At 35.7% G+C, this 25,472-nt stretch overlaps 1 protein-coding gene across 6 annotated transcripts in view; it reads right to left on the bottom strand.

Annotated features, from left to right (window-relative positions):
* The window catches only part of CGNL1 (cingulin like 1), a 63,906-nt gene that overhangs the window by 18,413 nt on the left and 20,021 nt on the right, over window positions 1-25,472 (bottom strand). For all 6 annotated transcript variants that reach the window (XM_080396576.1, XM_080396575.1, XM_080396574.1 and 3 more), the window contains exons 5-10: window positions 24,397-24,498; window positions 23,524-23,672; window positions 22,873-23,008; window positions 20,674-20,886; window positions 5,688-5,894; window positions 5,281-5,385 (exon numbers count right to left, since the gene is read on the bottom strand). In XM_080396576.1, coding sequence (XP_080252702.1) covers window positions 5,281-5,385; window positions 5,688-5,894; window positions 20,674-20,886; window positions 22,873-23,008; window positions 23,524-23,672; window positions 24,397-24,498 — 912 coding nt within the window. The remainder of the gene's footprint in view (window positions 1-5,280; window positions 5,386-5,687; window positions 5,895-20,673; window positions 20,887-22,872; window positions 23,009-23,523; window positions 23,673-24,396; window positions 24,499-25,472) is intronic.

Here is a 25,472-nt window from a genome sequence, read left to right on the forward strand (position 1 = left end):
TGAATATCTACTGCCTATGATGTTTACTTTATTACATGTCAGAAAACTTTAAATGTGAAAACACAGTAGTATTTCTGTAGGCAACATAGATCAGAATCTCAAAAACCAGTTGTTCTGTTGTAAAAGAAAACAAAGAACGTCATCAAATGTTATAAGTTAAGAGATCTCTTTAGATTTGGTCTCTCTTATGTTCCTCTATAATCTGTCAACAAAAGACATCTCTGATATACTAACAGGAGTTACGGTGGATGCCTAAGAAGTGTATAGGTAACCCTGAAACATGCTGGGGGCTAACAGATACTGTTTTGCAAAGCCTAATTCTACACCAGAATTGGTTTAACTGACACCAAAGGATTTTAAGAACCTTGAAAAGGTTCAGCTTTAACACTTCAGTTCTAAAAGCTGCTGAAATCTTGGGACCCTGCTAATGTGCCCTATTTGAACAGGTTACAGCAACCTCATGTGCATTCCCCTCAACCAGCCTTTCACAGCTCATTTAACTTTACTGTTTGTTTACACATCCTTGAGAAACAAACTGCACAGACACAGATCAGTGAAATACATTGTGGCAGAATAATAGTGCCAGCAGGATCCTGTTCTGCATTTCCAGTGTGCTGAAAAGGGAGGAGGTAAACAGAAAAAAAGTGACTCTCTACTTCAGAGTTATCAACAAAAAACCAAAAACCAACCAACCAACCAAAAAAAAAATCAATCACTAATAAGGGAATAAATTTAATCTACTAACTAGGGCAATTAAACAAATAATAATAGGTATGAATAATTACAATATTTAAAGAAAATAATAATAATAGGGGAGCTTATGCAAGCAGTGGACCACTTCAATTTTTAACAGGTCATGCTAACCTTTGCCTGATTTTCAGATACGTAGCAGAATGAAATGCCCAAGATTGAAATTTAGCTTTTTCTCCTTCGAGTTATATTCTGGCTTCCTGAAAAGAAAAATCTGTACTTTCCACGTATTGCATCTCCCCATTTTCATAAACATATTTTTTACTGTTTATTACTAAGAAGGATGATAAAACAAATACTAAGTACATTACTAAAAATTAGGAAGTGTTGTAAAGTTTTAATCGTAATTATTTTAATAGAAAATGGAATACCTAGGTTCCAAGGAGAAATTTCAGTTTTGCTGAACTTGTGTTTTATTAGTAGTTCAACAATAAACTGACAGTGGCAATACTGCTTCAGAGTATCATGGGTACTGAAGTTCAGGTGCTTCCTGCTCTCGTTCTCCCCACATCTGTTAAAATCCCTCACGCCTGTGTCCCTCCTGTGATGCATCAGAAGCTGTTGAGCCATCTGATGTGCCATAAGAATCAGGACTAAGCCATTTCCTGGACACAGTAAAAATCCTGTCACTTTCCAGCCTCCCATTCTGGTAGATCACATTTACTAGCAACTGGAGAAAACAAAGGCTTCCCTGGGAAGACTGGAAAGAAAGATCTACAGCAGTGTTGTTTCTTACCAAATCAACAAGTTTTTAATGCCCCATCGGACAGCTCACATGCACAACCATTCTGTTTGGAAGTGTGTAATATCTGATTGTAATGTCTGGGCTTGATGAATTCTACTTGGCTGGAAATGGTGGTTTTCTTACCCCACCATTCCGCATAATTTTCTTTTCAAAATCTAATTAACAGGTGTTAATACCATCTGTATTATTTACCTAGTAACTACGCCACAGAATCATTTATTTTTCAAATAATGCAATTACCACTAGAGCATAATAAGATCCTTGTTGTTCTGCTAAAATGTAGCCAGCAGAAAACTTGTTAACATAAGTATAAAGTAAAAATATTCCTTATGAAAACTAAGCATTGCTACAGAAATTATCTTTGTTTTAATAAAAATTGTGCATTCCAACAGATACTAGTTAATTCTTGTAATATTCTTATTAATATTATTCAGGAGACCTAACATGTTATATGTAGCTTCTCATCAACATTCACTCTCCTTGGGCAACACAAATTAGGATGCGGTATTTCCCTTTTCTAGATTAGCTGATAAAAGAGAAAAATACTGATAAAAATAGCATGCCTAGCTTCACATTAATATTTGAGGTAAACCAATGTGTCACACTAGAAACAACCAAACTTTCATTTATATCACTTTTCTTAACTCAGGTATTAAAAAAAACCACAATGCAATGAAAATGTTGCTACCAACTATCCAAATGTTGTGGTTAGCCTCTAGCCTTTCTGAAGGCTACATACTGAAATTCAGTATTTGAAATTTGGGATGTCTTATAGGACAGCTTCAACAGTTAACTCAAGTATAGCCTCTAATGTGTGTCCCTTTCACATACAGAAATCCTCGAGTACCCATAACCTGTCAGTTACAGTGTAATCACAAGTCAAGTAAACAGTTTGTCACCAATTTAAAGCCAATCTGCAGTGCTGATTAATTAATTTGTGAAGAAGCTTAAGTGTTATTTCAGCACAAGTGAGGCTAACTCTACAGCAGTATTTCTCAATTTCAGGTTGGTGGACAGATAGTGGTCCAGAAGACAAGAAGCCATAAAACAACAAAAGAGCACACTCACATTTCCACATACCTAGAGAAGAAAATTAAATAAAATGTGGGAGGACAAAAGTAGTAACTTGATTTCATAGTAATATAAGATTATTGCAATACTTATTTTTCCAAACAACATTAGTTGAGCTTTCTCTTTACAAAATTGATAATTTAACGCAACTGATAAAATACATTCTTAATTTTCAGTTATCTTACAGTGCTCTGCAACACTAATTTTATGTACCTATCATTATTTTCCACAATAAAAAGGTGTTTCATATTCTTCCACCCAACGAAAGGATCCTGCATTCTGATTGTTTACTTTAAAAAGCACAGAACATTTGGCACTTCCATCCATAATGGTGGTATAAGTGACATATTTTAATATATTGCAGTATCACATATGCTATGGTTAAGGTGCATAATCATTATAATATTTCCTTTCCCAAGAGAGCTTTCAAGAAACTTACAAGTGTCTGCTGCAAAAATGTTAAGATTTATTTCATTTTTTGAAACACTGATACAGACAGAGTAGGCTACCCTAAAACAGACGTATAATAGAGCATGTGATGCTACCAAAAAAAAAAAAAAATACTACTTGCTTGACGATCCATTAAGAAAATATCAATACCTACTGATGTTGATTTTAGACAAAAGCATCAAAACAAACTGTCTATAATAATGGAGTGTATTCCTGCTTTAACTTTTCCGAGTAGAAATTTGGGGTCGAAGAGTAATAGATTTGGCTGTTTAGAGCAACTATTATAATTCTATTCATATTGTCATTGTCTTTCTTATGCTAGCCCACCATTGAAAGTAATTTGTATTATGTAAAAAGCAAGATGGGCCAGTCAGGAATTACGTTTCCACTGTGATAAGCATTATTACTGTGCCAAAGTTTGTCATCTAAATTGTCAAAGGTAACGCAAGGCCAAATCAACTTCACGACACCATTCATTAAAACAAGCAAAAATCTAAAGACAGAAAGGCTGAACTGTTCTAAACAAAAGGGACCGCTGATTACATCCTGAAATCCGTTAGTGCTCATATCCGGTGGACTAGAAGAGTGTAGAATCAGAACGAGGACTAACTTTGTTGTGCCAGAAATCAGACATCAATTGTGAATAAAATGACAAGACAGACTCTATCTGTCACCTTTCCTAGACTTCTTTAATTTGGAGGCCCAGCCTGGAGGCAGCATTACTGGGCATGACACCCTAAATGATGCATAAACCGAGAAGAAAGAACACACTTTCAAGCAGCTTGACCCAAAGTGAATGAAGATGCAGGAGATGCATACAGTGCACTGATTCATGTTCTGCAGGAAGGTCAAGCCAGACTGTGACAGAAGGAAGTTCTTAGTGAACAGTGCTAAATGTAAGCCAATGATGAGCAATGGGCCACCATCTATTGTGACTGTGCAGACTATCAGCAGTACACACAAGCAAATTTGGAGGATCAGTGAGATAGTTGTTTTTTTTCTTTTTAAATCTGTTCTGACCAAAAGCCTCCAATGAAACACCCACTGATGTAGTTACAAGGAACTACATCATATTGTAGAAACAAAACTTCCTTTTCCATACTGTTAAAACTATGTATACTTGAAGCACATTCCATTTTAAAGACATAGTAGTATTTTTGTATTGTTATTTTTTTCTTTTTTACCATAATTACCTGAACCGTGATTCCTTTGGTTTATAAACCACTTATAGACAAGTTTCATTTTCAGAACAGTAATGTAAAATCTTTGTTGAAGGGAAAATGTCTGTTCAATTAAAAAAGGGTTGCTAGCAATGTACGTGTACCTCACTTTTGAGTCTCACTTGTTTGACAGAATCACTTAAAAACTTTGCTTCTAGAAGCAAAACTTAAGAGAATGCTAAACTACCTGACACTGCAGCAATAGATGCTTCTTTGCAACATGTAAAAGGTGAATTACAATAGAAGAAAGACTAGGTTTGCAACTTTTTTCAGATACAGAATATGATGTCAATAAGAAGAGTTTTAAGATTTATACACATTCATCTCCTTACTAAACAGATATGAATTTTTATTCTATCTGAATCATTCTATCTTTACTCATAGACCACATTGCCAACGTAACTCTCCACATGATTAATTTCTGGGTGAATGTGGGAGAAAGCATATCCTTTCCTGGATACTGAGTAGACTAAGGAGCAAGGCAGAGAGAGGACTTCATACAGTGATATGCATTAAATTTCTCTGGATTTGTGATGGAATTTACCAGTTCCATACGACATTTGGAAATAAGTTCTTAAAAGAGAGAAGCCAATTTCCTAATATTTATCTACTACCAGTGTTTTTTTATTTATAGCCAAGTACAGCTTTTTGTTCTATTTACATGTAAACACCTACACATGATCAGAATTGAATGATCATTCAAACAATAAAACAGACTTAGAAAACTTTAGGCAGTTTATTTTGCGATTAATGTCCCTGAAATTTTGCTAGATCCATGGAAATCTTTAAAAAAAAAACAAAAAACAAAACACACCACAAACAAACAACCAAAAAGCAAAAAACAAAACACTTTAGTAATAAAGTAATTTTAATCAGATGATAATACACTTTTGGGAAACATTTGAACACTGCAGCGAGGTCTGGACTTTAAAACAAAGCGTTCCTCAAAAAGAATGAGATGTTACTCTGCAGAAAGCAATGGTGACTCAGGTAAACAAACAGGAATTTTAAAATTTAAATATTCCAAATCGCTCTTGCTCTTACCTGCATATCTTCTAGTTGGCTTTCCAAAGACCTTTTCAACACTACCAATTCTTTTGCCTCCTTTTCAGCATGTTTCAAAGCTTCTTCTAATTGTTGTTTCTCTTCCTGCAATATGATTTGATACATTTAGAAATAATGGCAAGGCCTTTAATCCGACAAGTAAACTGAACTTTAAATTATGTTCACTCTGATCTCCCCAGTTCCAAGTTGTGACTTGCTTTTACATTGGTTTTCATAGGAGAAATCTTTCCTGTACATTTAAGGAAACTGCATCTTGCTTCTTGACAACCTGCAGGTTTTGCTTAGCCTTCCCAATGACATGGCTCATGGTCCAATTTGTCAGTTTTTGTGCTACAATGTATCCTTTGCAAACAGGAAGCAGAAGGGGACTTGTTTTCATAACTTACCTCATATCTCTTAATTCTTTCGTTCACTGAATTTTCTTCTCCTTTCATATTACAAATTTGTTTGTGCAACTCTTCAATTTTCTTCTCTAGCTCATCGACTGTTCTCTTCAACTGTTCATTTTCCTCAGTCAGCTCTTTGACTTTATTTTCTAAACTATTTTGCAACTCTTGCGCAGCATTTCTTTCACTGGCAAGGACAGCAGCGCTCTAGTGAAAACAAATTATGTCATGTTTAAAAAAAGAATAAAAATAATTGATGCTGTTTTCCAACAGAAGTTTCATATAACACCACAGGAAGTATAGCTAGGATATAACACTAAAATGTCAACAAATAATTTAACTTAAACATCCGTATGCACTACAAACATGTATTTTTATTATTCGTATTACTGTGGGACAACACACAAGGAACATTCTTTTTCACCTCAGGCATACCTAAGTGCTAAAGTAACATACAACACCTAACCAGTCCCATGCTTGCCTTCACGTATTTTCTCCTTAACATCTTCCTCTTCATTGCCCTAAAACATTTTCCTTACCAAATCCCATTGTTAGGTAATTCCATGTAATCTAAAAAACTTAATAGACATCAAAAGCCATACAGACCTTTAAGGAAGAACATATTGATGAAGAGTATCTTCCATAGCAAAAATAAAATCTAGGCAGTCTCACCCCGCTGCTTATTCCAAGCACAAACATACAACACTCTACATTCATGAAACTGTTTGTGGGGTTACGAAGTAAATTAGCTTAGGCAACAGGATCAACTGTAATATATACACATACAGATAAACAGAAAAAGATACTAACACTAAACAAAACAAATAAAACAAAACAAAAAGCCTGAGGGGGAGGTGGGAGTTGTTACTGGAAAAAAGCCCCAATTCATTTCAAAACACAGTGTCACAAAGTGCTGTGCCAGCACAGAAGAGCAGATGGCGAGCAGGCATGAACAAGCAATAGAGAGTGGGGTACCTTACAGTGGTATTGGTGCAGCTCTACCCACCCATCATACAGCCCACACTTGGGGCTGTACTTACTCAGTAGAAGTTCTGCATGGTTTCCAGTTACTGCCTGGGGACGGAAAGAGTTCAGCTACTGAGTTCAACTTGTATTCAAAAAGATACACTTCGTATGTTTTCAGAAACTCTAATCAATATACAGCACAAAGACAAATTATAATAAACTACTCATCACAATTTATCACGTGGCAATAGATTATTATTTTTTTTGGCAGGGCAACTGGCATTTAACTCCTCGGAGCTAATCATCACCTTAGTCTCACCACTTAACCTCTCTAAAACACCCTACCATTTATTGTGGAAACCATGAGTGGAAGTATGTGTCTATACTGTTAAGACTACCTATACTGTTATACTACAACACAAACCAAATATGTATTTGTAAACATTTAATTCTGTGAAGTAAAGAGCTGGAAGGATTTAATCTTTGCTTTCATTTACTTGTCGGTCACAATCCCCAACATAAAAGAATCCTAGATGTAATTTGTGGTTCTTGCTCCTGGGCTTTCAGGGTCTGTACGGAGTATTGCTTTGTATCAAAGATCTGGTTCTCATGTATAGGCCCACTGCCTTCTACATTAAAACCTTAAACAATAGGCAGAACACAAGAACAAGATAAATGAGTCAATCTAGACCAGTATTCTTTCCTGTGGCCATAGCTGATGTTTACGGGAAAAAAAAAGAAGAAAAACAATTATGGGGCAAGCCTTTCTCCATTACACACTGCCAGCCCTCACTGCTTTTTCCTCCATGAATGTATCATCCATTAATTTCTCTAATCCTTTTTTAATCCATTTATACCTTTGGTGTCTACATTGTCAGGTGACAATAGGTAATTACACGTTAATTACTGAAGCATAACACTTTTGCATGTGAAATTGTGTTTATCTGAGAGAAAACAAAAGAAATCCTACAAAGTAGTTTGGTAAAAAACTATTTTGTGAAGGTATCTTACAGAAAGCCTGAAAAGTTATTTTCATTTATGCTATTTTTGATTGTAGCTCCCAATTTTCCCCTCCTTACATGCAAAAGGAGTAAGCAAAGTTATATAAAAGGGTGTTTACAAAGTAATCTTCACTAGATTATTTTCTAGCAAGCAACAGCTTTAAATTCATGCAAATTAGGTTGATAAAGCGGTAACTCAGAAAACACTCAGACTGTCTACAGGGTCAATGAACTTATACAAAAACTGGCAGCATAAGCAAGCAGACAAGTTCTGGTCTTTTGAAAATACTGAAAAAACTTGTTCTTATAAGTGCACAAGTAGTTAAAAGCTCTGAAATAAATCTCTGCTGATGTTTTACGTTCTCACATACTGAAATTTTAATAGCATTTATATATTCCTTTAATTTTTGCTTTTTGCATACAGCAAAGTTTTACTAATTAGCAAGCACTTCATCAGTGGCTCCTTTTTGTCTCATTTCCCCTTTCTGGAGCTGAGTGAAAGCAGCTGAGGCATGCTGGGGAGTTCAGGGAAAGGAATGTTGATTTGTCTGTTCTTTTTCATCCAACTGCCTACACAGGGCTGCACAGTAAGAGGACTGCAGCAGACCCACACTGTACCTGAAGATTCCACTACCTCATCTACCGTGGTTTGCTCTACTTTTCCAACACAGGAAGCATTACCTACTTAGAAGTACACACACACACAGAAGCACACAATCACACAACTAAACAGATATCCCAGATCTACATACATAAATTTACACATAAATACATATATATATGTATTTAACTTAACAGTTCAAAATTCAGTTCATCCTACACGAATGCAGTCATATGTAGAGATCTGCTCCAGCCTGCCTTTTGCTGTATGTATCTTAGGATACTGTTGTAGCCAACTGAAATTAAAATTAAACTGGTACTCTCTCTTTTCCACTATATATGTCAGTAAGTTAGCTAAGTGAATATATATAAAAGGTAGAGAAGTATAAAGGGCAAGTTGCAACTATTATCTTTCTTAACCTAATTTAAAATCTTTGAAATAGATTGGGTATGTAAGTAAAACCTGCCTAAAGTTCCAGCTACCTGAGTGAGTAGCACTCAGCCAGCAGATCTCCACAGGTCTCTAATGACCTTGGCATCATTACAAGGTTTACACCTTCACATCAATTAACTATTCCCAAGCAAATTCTCTAACATGTTAAATACAAAATTGCTTGCTTTCACCTGGAAGGGGTCTGTCTTAAAAATAGCAACAATAAATACATACACTGATAGGCACACACTTTTTCAAGATGGTAGGAAAACTCTTCTAGTATATTTGCGGAGCTTTACTGTATTGTATTTGGAAGAGTGGGTATTTTTCTTATGTATCTTCTGGGAAGAGTAGGAGAAATTTTCTTCACAATACACATTTCACTGTACACTGTTGTTTCAACATCTTTTCAACTCGTTTCAAGTAAGACTGAAAAGAAACACAGGAGTATCTGATCTATCCTACCGGTTTACCTTACACAATTGTACTATATACATAAGGCATAGAAGATCACCTTCAGGATGATTAAAAAAAATATATACAAGTATCTTCAATTTGATACTAAAAATTAAACAATGTCAAACCACACAAATACAATTGAGATGTTCTTTGAGCAGAAAATGCACATGTAGCATCACTTCTCTAAAACAGTCAAATTACACAGCTGGGTTTAGACAGAAAAAAAGCCTGTATTTATTTATCCCCAGTGTTGTGAGAATTGCATGCAGAGCTCTCTTCACTGGCAGGAATGAAGTTTCCTGTACCATATCGCCACAGAAAGTTATGGTACCAAAAAACTCTGCGCCTCTTCCCTCCTCCTGTTCTCCACTGTTAGTCTTATCTGGCACCCCACGTCACCTTCTACCTCCCCTCCAGTTCTTCTCTTGGGAAGACAGGTGAACACAATAGAAAAGAGTCCAGGTATCTTTAGGAAGGCTATGCAAAGGAAACAAGCACTGAAACATAGCTTTGACAGACCTTGTAGCAACACCATTAGGGGAGAACCCCATGGAAAGAGATCCTTATCCATATATTGAACAGTTACATAAGGTTCAGGTCATCAGCTACCAAATGATATATGGACACTGCCGAAGCAGAAACAGATTGTTGCATCCTTTGACTACGGAACCCTACCGCACAGGCAGCGTACTCAACCAGCTCTGAGCAGCTAAAAGGCAGTATTATTCACAAAGAAAGCATTTGTTAAATTTACCACTCTGTCATTAGAGCTGGCCCACTATATTCTGCATAAAATTCCCCTCATAAAAATATGCCAGTAGAAGATATGAAATTCACCGCACTGAAATTACAGAGAAACTACTATGTACATTGATAAATTTTGAATGCCAATTATTGTGTTTCATAGTGCTAAAACTGAAAGTGGCAACAACATAGACAGTTTAAACTGTACAACAGATGGTATTTGCTAACAGCCAGTGGTAAAGCTTTTCTCTTTGGTTCTGTCTATATGAGCAAGAAGGCACAGCTTTCACTTAAAATTCAGCGACTGGCTCTCACGTTCTAAAAAAGGAGTCGAAAGCTGTTTGCAAAAGCATTGAATTAGAGTGGGTTAAGCGATGAGGATGCAAGCAGAAGGATAACTGAACACTATATGACTAGTAAGTACAAATGAGGAAAAAAAAGCCAGACAGAGAGAACTCAAGATACACAGGTTGTGCTGTGGATCCACAGCTTTCAGTCCATACATGACTGACTTGTAATGGTGCTGTACTTAAACAGTGCAAGTTAACAAAAGGTCCTTAAGTTGATGACACTGCATCAACTAATAGATCCTCTGGGTACCCATTCGTAAATCCTTTACAGTGCTACATTTTAATATTTGGGGATGTTGCCAGATTTTTGGAAATCATTTTAACTAAAGTTTTATATAAATTTAACCCACAGTAACAGAACTGGGTAAAGGTCACAAAGTAATGATTTAAGTTGAATATGAAACTTTAACAAACATGTTAATATAACACGATCTTTAGTTCACAGAACTGCATATCAGCCTCTTCAGAGAGCTGAAATGAGATTATGTGCATAAACACGCAGAGCACATAACAGACAGAACTGGTTAAACAAGATTCTTGAAGACAAACTGGAATGAAATACTGTATATTCAGACATATTTGCTGAAAAAAAAAAATCAAAACCAACAACAATAACAAAAAAACCCAAACAAACAACAAAAAAACCCCAAACCACCACACACAAACCAAACAACAAAAAAACCAAACTCCCCTAAAAAACAGGATGAGGGGAAGCAGTGGAACTGTATCAAGCATTGAAGTGGGCTCTCTGGATCTTAGAATTGATATATCACAATTCTAAGACTGCAGTTTCTTCCCTATGATGTATAAAACATGCTAATTTCTTTTTACTCCCACTTGCTAGTTGTGCCGGTATGTTTTAGTAAACCAACTTTTTACTATATTATATTAGGGAATTATATTCATGTAAGGTAAAAACCCTACAGTGTTTTCCTTGTTTGTTTGCCTGCATTTGCTTTGTCTTTTCTTTCAATCTGTCCTCACTCTGTCTTCCAGGGCATTCAGTGCCTTCTATGTCCTATGTTTAGCCTGTTTCACATTCAAATTTCCACCTCTGCAATCACTGAAGGAGTAATACCTTCCTCCTCCTACCCACACCTTTGCAGACTTCTTACACACACTCATACCTTCTTCTCATTTATTATTTTTGAATACATGAAGTATTATGTTTTCTCAAATTTTGTCATGCTTAAACTTATGATTTAAGACTGAGCAGACCTTATCAGCAGACTTAAGCTACAGAGATTAGGTAAAAGAAGCTGGAAATGAGTTGCAAATTCCTGGAAAAAGCTGAAAAAAAGAAAAAACAGCCCGTTTAGAAGAAAGAAAACATAGCTGTAATGATGAGTCCCACAATACAAAGTTCTCTGTGACTCCCTGAAGAAAAGCTTCTGCATCCTAATATTGTCGTGCCATAGTGCACATGGAGCAGCTTTACTTACTAGCCCAGTAGTGGACTCAAACCACCACAAACAACACCTTGCCAAACCTAAAAGAAAGGTCCACTGCAAAAAAATCAGTTTGACCACAAAAAAAAAAGATCATATACGGAGGAAAATAATCCATGTATGTCAATAACCACTAAATATTTTAATAGTTCTCATAATTTTAACTCTGAAGCTTAAAGGATTTAGTCAATCAGCTTGAGAACAAGTCAAAGAGTTTACTGTGAAAGAGGCTGTTGCTGCAGAAATACAGGAGTGCTGCAGAATGAGTGAGGCAGCAGGAGAACGGGATAGTTTCACAGCTAAGGTACCCAAATAAAGCCCTAGAAAATCTGGAATCCATTCTTGTCTCTGCCAAAGAGCTCCTGAGGCAAATCACTCAACCAAAACTTTCCAGAGGGGACCAAGAAGTGCATATTCTTTAGTTTCCTTGATGCTTGACTTAAGACACCAGGGCTAGGTTTCCAAAGTCTTGTGAGCACAGTTGCAACTGAAGTCAGCAAAAATTGTACCCTGAATAGATCAAGGACTACGTAATGGTTAATATTATGTTAACCTAGGCACCCCAATTTGAACACGCACAACTCACGGACCCTTTTGACAGTTACGCCTTTACCTCTTAGTTTCCTACACTTAATATGGGGAATAACATTATTCATGAGCTTGCAGCCTATGCAAGAAAAGAAATTAAAGTTTGTGAAATAATCAATATAATTCTTCCTTCAGAAGAAGGTTTTAGCAGTATGTACCGAGTGCAGAAACAGACTGGTCTGAAAAACATTGATAAATGAAATATTCTAACATTGTTTAAGTGAGTACAAAGCTACTTTTAATTCACCACAGATGGACAAGAACGTGACAGGATGAATGCACATATATATGTGTGCTATTTGATTTGGTATACACACCTGATTTATAAAGTTTTACCTAGCGTAGGTCTGCTTATATGAGCCCACATAGCCAGAGCTGCTGAGTTCATATGCACACAACATTCACTTTTCAGCTTTGGCCCTGAAGAAGTTACTCTCCATGAGGGAACTTCAGCAGTGAAATTCAATTCCCTCACTTCTCATCCTGCTCCTTTTCAGTTTTTTTGCCTAACAAGAAACAAATCTAATAAAGTTTGGGTCTGAATATAGTTGTACACATACCCAGAAATATTTAAAAATATATAAAAATTAGTCAAGAACTAGTTTAAATAAAGCAATAAATATAATTCCAACTGCTTTGATACAGAAATCTCAGTAAAGTGAATGTATTTATATACTATTCTACTCTCAACTTGTGTGCAAGCAGTGAATAAATTTAAAGAATCAGAGATTAAGCTCAGTTAATACAAAAGGTAGTAAAATTCTTCCCACCACTCATTATTGTGCAAACCCAAAGAAACTGGACAGAACACAGAAATGGGTCCCTGAGATGCAAATGAAATGTTCTACTTCAACCTGAATACAGCAAAAAACCTCTTTGATAGGAATGCAGAAAATGTTCTGTGCCTCCACACCTTTTTTTACCACACCCTTAACACTGGCAAAGACATGACAGTGGTTGTGTAACTGATCATTAAAAAATGGTTTTGGCTGACTTCCGCGGTTCAACTGGTGAAATTCCCCTTTGGCAGTGACTGCACAATACAGGACCTTTAGAGTTCTTTTACAAAATACAGGAAGAGCTAAAGTGAGGGGAAACTATCTAATTCACAGCTTATTAGAATTGTTAAATTTTGGCTAGATTCAATGTTTATTAGGCAAAACTTTGACAATATTTCTAAAAACCTTGACATTTCCTTTCAGAATCAAGTTCAACTGAGTAAAATCGAGTTCAGTCAATTAACTGTTCTTTAATTGCCATACTTGAAGTACAAATCTAAAGAATAAATCTCCATTCAAAATGAGCTACAGCACAAATAGAAGTATTTTAATGGAAGCAACAGACTTTCAAATATTCTTTCCTAAATTCATATTTGTGGAATCAAAGTAAATGACATGATAATCTTCCAAAACCTTCTGAAAAAAAGGGTATGGTGTGGCTGCTCACTTCATTCTGTTCCTGGTGTGGAACACTTAAGTTATCACAATGCTGTCTGATGAAACCAGCTCTGAAGTCTCATGGGCCAGCTTTTTAGGTTGATGCTGGACTAGTTGTTTAACTTCTTGAACTACATGTAAGAGGTTCCATGTGGCTTCAGGGATTCAGAACTAACCAGCTCAGATGATCCTGAGGGGTTAGCAGTGATGGAGATACCAAATCCCTTTCTATTGTCTTTTCTTCTCCTTTCTGTACATAAATAAATCAAGTTTAAATAAAACAACTAGCCACTGATTTCCCTGGGTAACATGCAGGTGATTTCCAAAGAAAGAAACAACCAAACCCAACCTTCACCTCAAGACTGACACCCAAGGAAAAGAGACAAATATAGTGATTCTCAACATAGGGACAGCACTTTAACTGCAATCCTTTTTAGCTCTTCAATAAAGACAGCTTCTGAAATCAGTATTATTTGGGTATAGCCATCTAGTTTTTAAAGCTCATGAATGCAAATAATAGGTCTTTATTTCTGTTTGTAGTTCCGGTATTTTTCCCCACTGTGCACCTTTAGGCAATTCTTCTAAGCTCAGACACTATTTCTTAAAGCAGTTAAAAGCTCTGGGATGAATAATATAGCAACACTGGATAGCATGGATAATAAAATCTCATACCTCTAAAAAAAGAACGCAAAAACTCCTTAAAAGCAGAATGGACTGTTAGGCTACCAACCCCTCAACCCCAAAAAAAACTCCAAACAAAAAAGCTTCTGGAGAAGAGACTAAATGGCCTAAACAACTTTACTTACTGCCCTTCTACCTTCAACTGATTATATTAATTCTTCCCATCATCTCAAAATGAGGCCTAGCCTACTTTAACACGTGGCTATGCCTTTGGAAGTTAACCATTATGAGTTACCTATTAAAAGGGTCAGTGTGTTTTTATCTCTTAGTGAGGTATGCTGCAACCAACTTGAATCCTCAGCTGTACTTCAAGAGATTATTCAGTAAACAAGCTCACAAATTTACAAGCAAGTCAGACAGTCTTTCCTTCCATTTCAGCTAGAGCCATTTTACTAATTGGTTAAAAATTACTCACTTGTGACAGTTTAGAGACAAGACTTTTCTTGCAAGGTCATTTTTGCTGATCGAAATGGTATCCTATCCTTAATATTAATTCCAGAACCATATAGGTTTTCATTTGAGATGCAATGAAAGATTTAAGTGCCTACATTTTAGAACTGAGAATGCACTTTTTTCTTTTTTACACAGAGCATATTAAACAAAATTTCCCAATACAGGCATGACCTAACATTTACCCAGTTATAAAATCCAAAGCCAGGAAAGTATTAACCTCTCAACCAGTAGCTATACCAATGTCATATTATCCTCCTCAGATCGGCTTATACTAACAGTCTTTCCAAGGTCAGAAGTTGTTGCAAAGACTAGAGTGAAATATTAACTAGTTCTATGTTCACATTGTACCCTACTGAATGGACTTACACAGTCAAACACTTCACACACATACACAAACAAACATATACTTTCACAGGACAAGTCACCTGAACATACATACACTGACTTCTGCTGATAAGGATTAGTGATCCTCCTGATGGTATTAAAGAAGTATCTGACTGCACAGACTCTTGCCAACTTTCAGAAACAAACAAAAAATACCACAAACAAACAACCCCCCTTCCCACCCCAGACTAACTGAAATAGTCCTGGGTGATCATTTTTTTGGGGTCTGGTTTAGATGTGTTACAATCCAACACAAATAGAATTTTGCAGGACAGTTTTGCTCAGAGGCTTTCTTGACTCTACATACAGCATAAAACTCACTGAATTGTAGCTTCATGGTACTGTCTGCATCCAAACACATGTCCCCACTAAACAAATGGAGGAGTAAATTGCATGGAAATGAAAGACCAGGGGAGCTGGAACTTAAAAAGCTTGCTTTAGCATCCAAAACCAAAGTCACCAAGTTACATCTTCAGTGGACTTTAGAGGCATGTTTATTATTCTTGTTGACAACACAGCTAGCATTCCATAATTTGTTTGGTATTTCGTTTAATGGGTGCCTAAAAACATGCATGATGCAATTACCAAACAACTTCCTTTCCATGCATAGAACAGACGCTTACAGCAAAACAAATCAAATCTGTCTCCCAGATTTTCCATATACAGTTCTGAAATACGTGTTTCCAATAACCAGGCCTATTTAAGGAGTGCCTGCAGCCTTCGTTCTACCATCATGCATCTGTCTGTGCACCCTCCCACTCTTTCCCCCACTCCATCTGTGTCTGTAGGACCACACTGGAAATCAATCAAAAACATACCAGGCTTTTAAAGTGCTGGTAAAGGCAGGCAGAAAATGCAAAAGCAAGCGAAGGCAGGTCATGAAAGAAGAAACATTGACTTGCACCAGTCAGTCCACTATTCTTTCACTCTGTATACAGTTTAGATCAGTCACCAACCAGCTTCTACCATTGAAACAATCAAAAAAAAGTGTTATTTCAAGATGTGAAAGGCTGCCTTCAGGCAAGCAGAGGAAAAAAAAAAATAACCCCACCAGTCGCATTCGAAATCCTGGTTCATCTCTCTAAATCTTTTCCAACTGTAGTGTATCTTGTTGGAGGTGAACGGATCAGACTCAGACACAGATTTCAGGATGCAGATTCAGATGAGCTATGAATGTATCTATACAAGGGTGTAATGATGTTCTTTTGCCCAAGTAATTCCTGTCATATAACATTTCTTTTGCTGCTATCAAGATAATGCCTTTATAGAGCTAGTTATTATGGCCCTAAGATTTCACACCTTAGATTGGTACAAATTAGTCAGGCTCCTATTGGTTTTTTTCCTTATATATAATTTTACAGTTAATTACATTAAATTTGTCTATCACTTTATGTACCACAGTGTCTCTACAATGCTCCACAATCAGTTAAGTCTTCACTTTACCCTAAGTAACCTGGGTAACTACTGTTTGGTGTTTGTACAGCATTACTACAAAATAGGTTCTCAGAATACACTAGATTTAGTTATGTTTCATTTTACATTTAAACTACATATGCCAAGCCATTTCTACAAGAAAGTCATACACAGTATATATCGGTATCATTTACAATGCTTAAGCTAGCTTTTGTTGAACTGCTGCTCTATGTGGGAGATTATTATTAGCTTTGAAGAAGTATCATATTATCAGGTTAGGTAGAAAAAGATTCAATATTCACTTTCATTTCAAATTTCTTTACAGCCCTGTGCTAGATTCATCTAAATTCACAATCAGTTCATACTGACTGGAAAAAAACAAGAACAAAACCAAAGTATCTTCTCATTGACAATGTTCAACATTTTGTATTATTTTCTTATTTTAAAGGAATACACTTCTAGTTCATGACATGTGCAGAAGGTAACCACTGTCTTTTGCTGTTCCTACCACTTGTTCTGGTAAAATTCCTTCTTCTCTTTAATCATATCATATGTCTTAACACATACATGTCAGTTAAAGCTCACATGACCAACAAGCTTCATTGCATTCTTAAATGTGTTGATAAATGTATCAGCTTCTAAACTCTGTCTTATCATTTTGAAGACAAGGTCGGAAGTATGATGAACCCTGAATAAACCAGTCAAGGTCAGGCTTAGATAAGCCTCTTCATAATGTGATGATTACAGCTTTTTCTGAGCAACACAATTTGTGCAGACTGCTTCTCAAAACATAAATTTGACAGTGCTGTGCAGTTTGGAACTGCACTCCCGAGCTGATACAATTTCAGTGGAATTTGAACAGTACAAGCTGCTATTTGCCACAACCTTTTACCTACAGTATTACATTCCAAAAGCTATTTCCAAATTTTATTGAAACAGTGGCACTTCATGTACAGTAACAGAGCATTCATGGTTAAGTAGTACAATTCTGGCCTGTTGTGTTGTAGGGTCAGATTAAGTAATACAAATTTTTGTACTAGATTAAAACCAGTAGGGGATTCATATTAATTTCTGCTCTAGCACTTGCAGTTATGAAGAAATCAATCTTTAATTAGAAAAACATTCATTTTTTTAATTTATTATTAAAGGCAATGATGACCCCACAGAGGTACGTTATGGAAGAGTAAAACTTTTGCTACTGTTAAATGGAAATAGTCTGGTCTCAGTCTTAATAAACAGGCGATGGAAGTTAAGAACAATCACAGCCATCTCAAGACCACCACAAGCAAAAGACATAACACAAAACTGAGTTAAAACTGTAGCAAAGAATATTAGCATCTTAATAACTGTGGCTTTATATAAAAATCTCTATTTAAAAAAAGCCTACCACCACATCAGTGAGCATGAAAAAAGAACCACACATGACAAATAACCCTGCTCTGTTCTCCTATCAGATTACCCTGAATATGCTTCTAACATGATTTCAAAACAGATCTATGTGGCATTTTAATCACAGATTAAATGCACTGTACATGACTTGCCAACCTATCCAACACCTCCAGCAGCTGAAAAATTCTGTTGATTTAACACTGGCACAAAAGTTACTTCTTTTCTCCCTGTAAAAACTTTCTTTTTGGCCTAATACATATCACAAAATAATTTTATTCAGCATACCAATTTGGATGATACAGAAGCCACATATGAAGTTACCACCTTATACATACAGACTCCAATATACCCTGCTCTAGCAAATATCAGTATCCATATTTTCTGTATGATAAACCACTATTACAGCATTTACACACCTGTTTTCTTCATTAAATACAACAGAATGGCACTTTCCACTAATCTTTGATGTAAATTTCTTGTATCCCACAATCCAATATAAATCTTTCTAACTTGCAGTAATATAAAAAAGATAGTTTAACAGGTCAAGGAGCTTCAATTGTATAAAACATGATTTTCACACACACTGCTGGGTACTCTGATTAATTATAAAAACAATCAACATCATATGTAAGATGACAGCAGATCACCCATCTAACTCTCCACAGAAACTGGTTATAGTTTCCTGATAGATGATACATCAAACTCAGCAACTGATCTCAGCCAGTAGACATAGGGGTAATGCTGGGCTTCAAAAAAATCATTAAGAATACTAATACTGCTGAGATTAAAAAAAAAAAAAAAACACAACACAACACCAACAAAAAAACCAATCACCAAACGCCTTCCAACTATGCATGATTGAAGTTTTACTTAAAATAAAAACAACAATCAGAAAAGCAGAACTGGTGCTCAGAGCAACATTAATTAATTAAATTTCACTTTTGAATATCTTATTAAATTTACGATTAGATAGGCTATGTCATGCAAGTAAATAAATGCTATTTATAACTATCACTAAGCCACAGCAACCCAGTCATAGAGCCATTTCCCAGACTGTTATTGTTATGCAAACAGACTACTCTTTCATTTCTTGTCAGTTGTAATTACAGTTCCATAATTGAAATACAGTAAATTACCATGCAGTAACTTTGAAAGATGGTTCACTGAGGTTAAGCCGTCACTACAATTACTGTATAATAAAAAATGATAATTTAGATGTTCTACTTCTCTCTCAAAGAAAAAAATTAATTCAGTTCAAGCAGCTCAGATGAGTCAAATATCTTCATGATGATGTAAACAAAAAGAAACAACACATTCAAGCAAAGCCAAAAAATCTCAGGTAGAAGTCCTAGGCTACATAAATAAATCAGTGTATATAAACTTTTCTACCACTGAAGAAAATTGCACATTCAAAGCCAATCCTTTAAAAGAATACTCTTTATCGAAATCAGTCACACAGTAACTATTCAGCTTCTTCCATATGTGCTCCTATTTGGCTCATAGAGCATATAAAGCTTTGGAAACTTCTTTCAAGTTCCAAGCTTAATTTTAATTCAGTTCTACATCATGTTTTCAGCCATGATCGGTAGGATAACTGCAACTCAACACCAATAAGGTGTAGGTAAAAGATAAAAACTAGCACGGATATTTCTAAGCATAAAACCAGGCCTACAATTTTGACTTACATAGGTCAAGCACAGCTTCCCTGTAGAAATTTTCTCAAATATTTAACAGAAATAAAATGAGGGAAGGGGATATGGAAATGACATAAATAACTGTCATTGTAAAAATAATGCTCAAAATTTTTATTTTGAGAAAGAACTGTCCCCTTAAAAAAAACACCAATCTTTCAATAAATTCTTAGTCGCTGTCTCTGTGAAGATAACTTCACAAAGGAAATCTTTTGGAAAACAGTAACAGATATTTACATCTGAAAACTGTTCCTATTCTCCCCCTCACAAAGACTTCCTGCTGATGCTGGAAAAGGCAATTCCTTCAGTTCTTTTTTACTCCTGGCTGCTTCTAGACACCCAACCCCTGCTACTTCCCTCGTGTTGGCACTCATGTGACCATACAGTAAACAAGATAAGCTCAATAAATGAAAAGGACACAAAATAAAACAAACATAAAACCACCCTAGTAGTAAGTGGTTGAAGGGACAAGGCGGGACAATGTAACCAGGGAACAGGACATGACACAAGGAGCTGAAGGTAGGAACAGTGGGCTGCAATGAACTTCAGAGAACTGCTAGAAGCTCCAAAACTATTGCAGCAGCATCACTGGCAAAGCATACTTGGCACTCTTCAGGGCATCCACAAGGTTTCAGTGATTCCATTTAACCCAAAGACAAGCAAATGGTCCTTTGTACTATACTCCCATCTATTCTCTCACAAAGTCTGCTATGAAGGAAATGTAGTAAATAACTGCTCGAAGAAAGGGCCGCAACTTCAGCTGTGACAAACAATCAAAACATTATGTAAGTGTATGAAATAAAACCTATTCTCAGCAGCTAAGTCTCCTAGCCCAAATCTTTACTTATTATTTTGCTAAGAAAACTGCAGTATCTCAAAGCATCTAGTATAGACATCTGTGAGAGGTTTGATTTTTCCCTGTAAAGGTTAACTGCAATCACTTTTTTCACCTCTGTTGCTTCCTCCAGGCTCTGTTGCAGATCAAGCACTTCTTTATCGTGTTTCTCTTTAAGTTTATCCATCTCCATGTCATGGCTAGATACTTCTTCTTTTAGTGCTCCTTTTAAAGCTGTAAGCTCCCTCTCTCTCTTTCTCAAAATCTCTTCTTGTTGATCTTTTGCTATTAATACTTCTTGCAGATCCTGCTTCATTTGCATGAGCTCCTAAAGAATAAAATTAAACACAATTGCATGACAAATGGCTCCAATGGATGTTCTGTGCTTCAGCAAGGAAAGCATATAAATTCCCCAAGGCCAACTTTATTTCATATGACCAACATATTTTTTGTGGCTTTTTTAGTAAGCTAAAAGTTTACTAAACCTTATTAGAAGTATAACATAAAGCTGATGTTTTATGTAACAGGTCAATACACCTGATGCTGCAAAAGCATGAAAAAATTTGGATGGGGTATGTTATTGCTGTCCGTAAATAAAGCAGGAATCAAACTAAGGGTACAATTTAACAACTCCCTCAGTCCTACCTTCTGTGGCAGAGAGGTAGGTAAGAACAAAGAAAAACCTTTTTTTTCCCCACACTGCAAGAGAGGTGAACCCAATGATAATTCTTTGTTGTCTTTTCTGCTGGAAAGAATAAAGTTGCTTCTACAGGTGCTGAAGACAAAACAAGTGCTTCACAACCAAGTCCATATCTTTACACTCTTCCTCCTCCCACCATGTTCACCCTAGAAGTCATTTCCCCTCTCCAGATTGCTGGGAAGGAAGGGGATAGTCAGTGAATTTGAAGAATAAATACACACGTGCATGTATACAAACACAGAATGTAACAATAACAACTCAAAAATGTACCGCTTCAAGAATTATCTAATTCGGTATTTCTCAAGCTGTGAATAACTGCACTTTCAAAAAAACTGTGAACTTCCCCTGCAACGAATCAGGATCAGCACATCTAAGCATTCCTGATACACATCATCTATTCTGTTCTTAAAAGCATACCATGAAAGGGATTCTACTACTGTCTGGATAACCATGTTCCACTGCTTAATTATGCATATTGATAGAAAATGTTTTCCAACACTTACTTTAAATGTCTGCAGCTAAGTCTCTCATTTCTTAGTCTATCCCTACATAACATAGAAAAAATGATCATCGTCTCCTTTATAGCAACATTCTACAAAATGTTCTTCTGACTCTTCCCTCACTCCTCCATTCAGATTAAAGTCCTTCTTCACAGGTAATGTTTTTCAGTACTATCACCACCATTCCAGATATTCCCTTACCTACACACAACTTTCAACTGCAGATTTCAACAGAGATTTAAGACAGTAATTTAAGAGAGTAATCAAATCTCACCTACACAAAACAAGCTAGTTATTCTACTCAGCATGTCCTGCATACAAACACCTTTAATATTCCTGAGATCTACTGTCTATGGTTTTGTTCCCTATTTCACATTTTATCATTTAGCTTCCATTTCTTAAAGCTAGCTTTTTGCACTAATATTAAAAAAAAGTTAATTGTTTTGGTACTACCAAGTATTAAGATAACTCTGAACTCTAATCTTCCTTCTGAACCATTATGCACTGATACTCTTACACACCCTTATCAACAAATTTATTAAGCAGTGTTCCCTATTTCATCATCAGTAAATTACTATAACCAGGGATACAACCTATTCCTCTTTAAGCCCAAGGTGACAAGAACCCCCTAACTGTTTTGTTCCTCTTCAGACTCTATCCCTTCTCTTCTCTACCTGGCCCCATCAACAAAGTCAACAATTTAAAGATTGCTTTGGTGAATATTTACTTTTTCTTAGTTGAATCTCACTCGGCCTTGCTAATACATACACCTTCTTTAAACTTCTGTTTCCTGTTGTGAAGCAAAATCCTATCCAACTGTTAAAACTGACTGAGATGATTATCTGGTAATAGTGGATAACTTGGCTGTTCCTCAACCAATATGTTATTTGTTCTCCCATTCTATGAGATAATGGTACTTATATTTTGTATTCCTTTTAGTATTAATGTAGTTGTTACAACATGCTTGCTTAGGTCACCTAATAATGGTATATTGTTTTGGACTGATTGAATGGGAAAAGCTAAGGCATGAATTTCTTCTACCTGTATCTTAGTTCCCACTTTTTATGCAGTTCTTCTGATTTTTTCATTCTCCTTCTGGTACTTTATAACTAACCTCAATCAGAACCTCTTTCTCCCCTTCATCGGCATGTTTTGCATTATCCAGTTCATCATGCATCTCAGAGAGCTGGTCCTGAAGATCTCTGATCTCAGTCTGGTGTTGTTCCTGCTCCATCTTCACTTGAAAAAGCCTCATCAGGAAAAATAAGACAGGATTTCTTAATTTTTAGAAATAGTAATTTGTTCTTTCAAGTACTAAAAAGATACAAGCATCTATTCCCATGTTCCCCACAAGGGAATGGGATATAATGAGGCAGAAAAATGAAACATCAGAGGGGTAAAAATGAGAACTCTTAGGTAGATATTTAAGTGGAAAGTTGTACTTTTCAACTACATAGTAATTTTAAAACTGCATTTAAACTAAAGCATTCAAGTGCTTCCATATTTTAAAGACCTGAACTATATATTATGACCATGAATCATTACAGCAATTCACACTAAGAGGAAGACTATAAATTCAGCAGTTTTTCTCTACCTCCCAGATATTCCAAAAACATGGCACTCTCAAACGGTAGAAACATTTCCTACAATAACAAATGTCACTCTGATTCCTTTATCATATTCTGAAGACACAGGTACTTTTAATCTAAAAGGTTTAAGAAAAGACATAAATTCCAATAAGTAACTTTTTTTAGAATTAACTCACTCCTCTAGGTTTTGCCTGAGTTCCTTCTCACTTTCTTCCAGCTGCTTTTTTAAGGCTTCTTTTTCACATATACTTTCATCAAGTTGCAACTGAAGATCTTTCAGGCTTGCTCGTGTAGCATCTCTCTCTTCTTTGGAATTTTGCTGATTCTGAATTTTGTACACCAAAAGTTAAGCAAGATAATAAACTAAGTATAAATCAATCAAAGGCTCTTTTTTATTATATGAAAGAAGCCATTCCAAGACTTTGATATTTTTCACTTGTAGAAGTGCTTATTAATCTAAGAATATTAAAAGCTGGGAATGCTTACTAAAACACACAAAGCACTGCTTTTTTATTTTTATTAGAAATGGGAGAAGTGAAGTCTCCTCAGTACTATCTAATCAGTTTCAAGTATATTGATTCTTATCACAGATTCAAAATGTAAACCGAAAGAAGCCAAGCTGTTGTTCTCATGTCTTCAGAGCATAGTTGTACTTAATTTCTTTTAATTCAGCACTGTAAAAATAATGCTGTAAGTAACAAACAGCAGCTACACGAGTAATACAGTTTGTCTTTGATTCCAATCTGTCTCATCACAGTCAACAGATTAACATTTAACTTTGCAGATAGCCAAGAAATTTTATGTGCATGTGCTTAATATTTTTCTTTACTGCTCCAAAGCCATTCTCAAATACAAAGAAGAAAGATTCCTTAAAAAGGTTAACTATGCTATGAGCAGCTGCGCTTAAAATAAAAAGTCTTCTGTAAAAGAACAGGTATATCTAGATTAAAAGGAATATGAAGCAAAAAAGATTCAGCTGGTTAATCAGTTATCACGTACAAAAGTATATTTGAAATAGTCAAAAGCTTTATAATAACCAAGTGACATACCCTAATTTCTAGATCCAGTTTTTTCTGTAATTCTTCCACCTTCCTTTCAAGTTCTGCTTTTTGTTCTACCAATGCTTTTACTTCAGCCGAAGAATCTGAAACCTACAATTAAATAGAGATGTTAATTCCCACAAAGTCAAAATGGTCTTTGTAATTGTTTTTTAAAATCTGAAGTAAAGCTACAAGCAAGGTTAATAAAGTGTAGCATCAACTGTCTGAGCTCACCAGGGACTTTTCATATGGGTCAAGCCAAGCTAATATTTTCAAAGGAACCATGATTTGATTTTCATAAAACTTCTTGATAATTGCTCAAGGCACATTGCCAATAATACAAAAAATACACAAACCTAAAGCAAAATTCAAATTAGACAAACATATGAATTAAATCACGAGTACTTCGGGCCAGATTTGACTGGGGTATCACCAATTACACAAAACGGACATCAAAGGGATTCATGCTTATATGTCAAGACAGATTTTCAAACACAGTTTTTCAGTAATTTCTTAAGACGTGCTTTATATTTTCATTTTGACTCATTATAGCCCAGGATAATGTATTCATCAAAAATAAGCATTTAATCCTTCTTAGACCATCATTGCAACAACTGGACATTTCTTCATTTTGTTTTAGAACCTCCACATAGCAGGAAACAAAAACTTTTCAGTAGGCAGACTGTCAAATGCTATTACTGTAATATGGCTTTTAAACAATACTCTAGTTTAGGGCTTTCCTAAATCACACATTAAAATACTCTCTCCACTTCAATTATCTGTTTACACCACTATAGTGAGAAGATGCTCCACCATTTTTTACAGCTATGTATGTTAGCTTCAATCCAACATCCTTTTAATGTTCATGTTAAGTTTGCATCTCCTTCTAAAACATAGGAGCAAAATGTAGAAGCTCTCATGGCAGACTGCTTTACATTCATTTTTAATTATCAACAATTAGATTTCCCATAAGTCACCTCATTGCATGACTAAAATTAAGCTATACTACTGAAGGACTACAAGAACAGTCTAACTGAAGTCAGTGAGGGGATTCAAATTTTTAAAGCCCTGTTTGAACACAGCAT

This window comes from Falco punctatus (assembly GCF_963210335.1).
Source record: "Falco punctatus genome assembly, chromosome: 7".
In the NCBI taxonomy this organism is placed as follows: Eukaryota; Metazoa; Chordata; class Aves; order Falconiformes; family Falconidae; genus Falco; species Falco punctatus.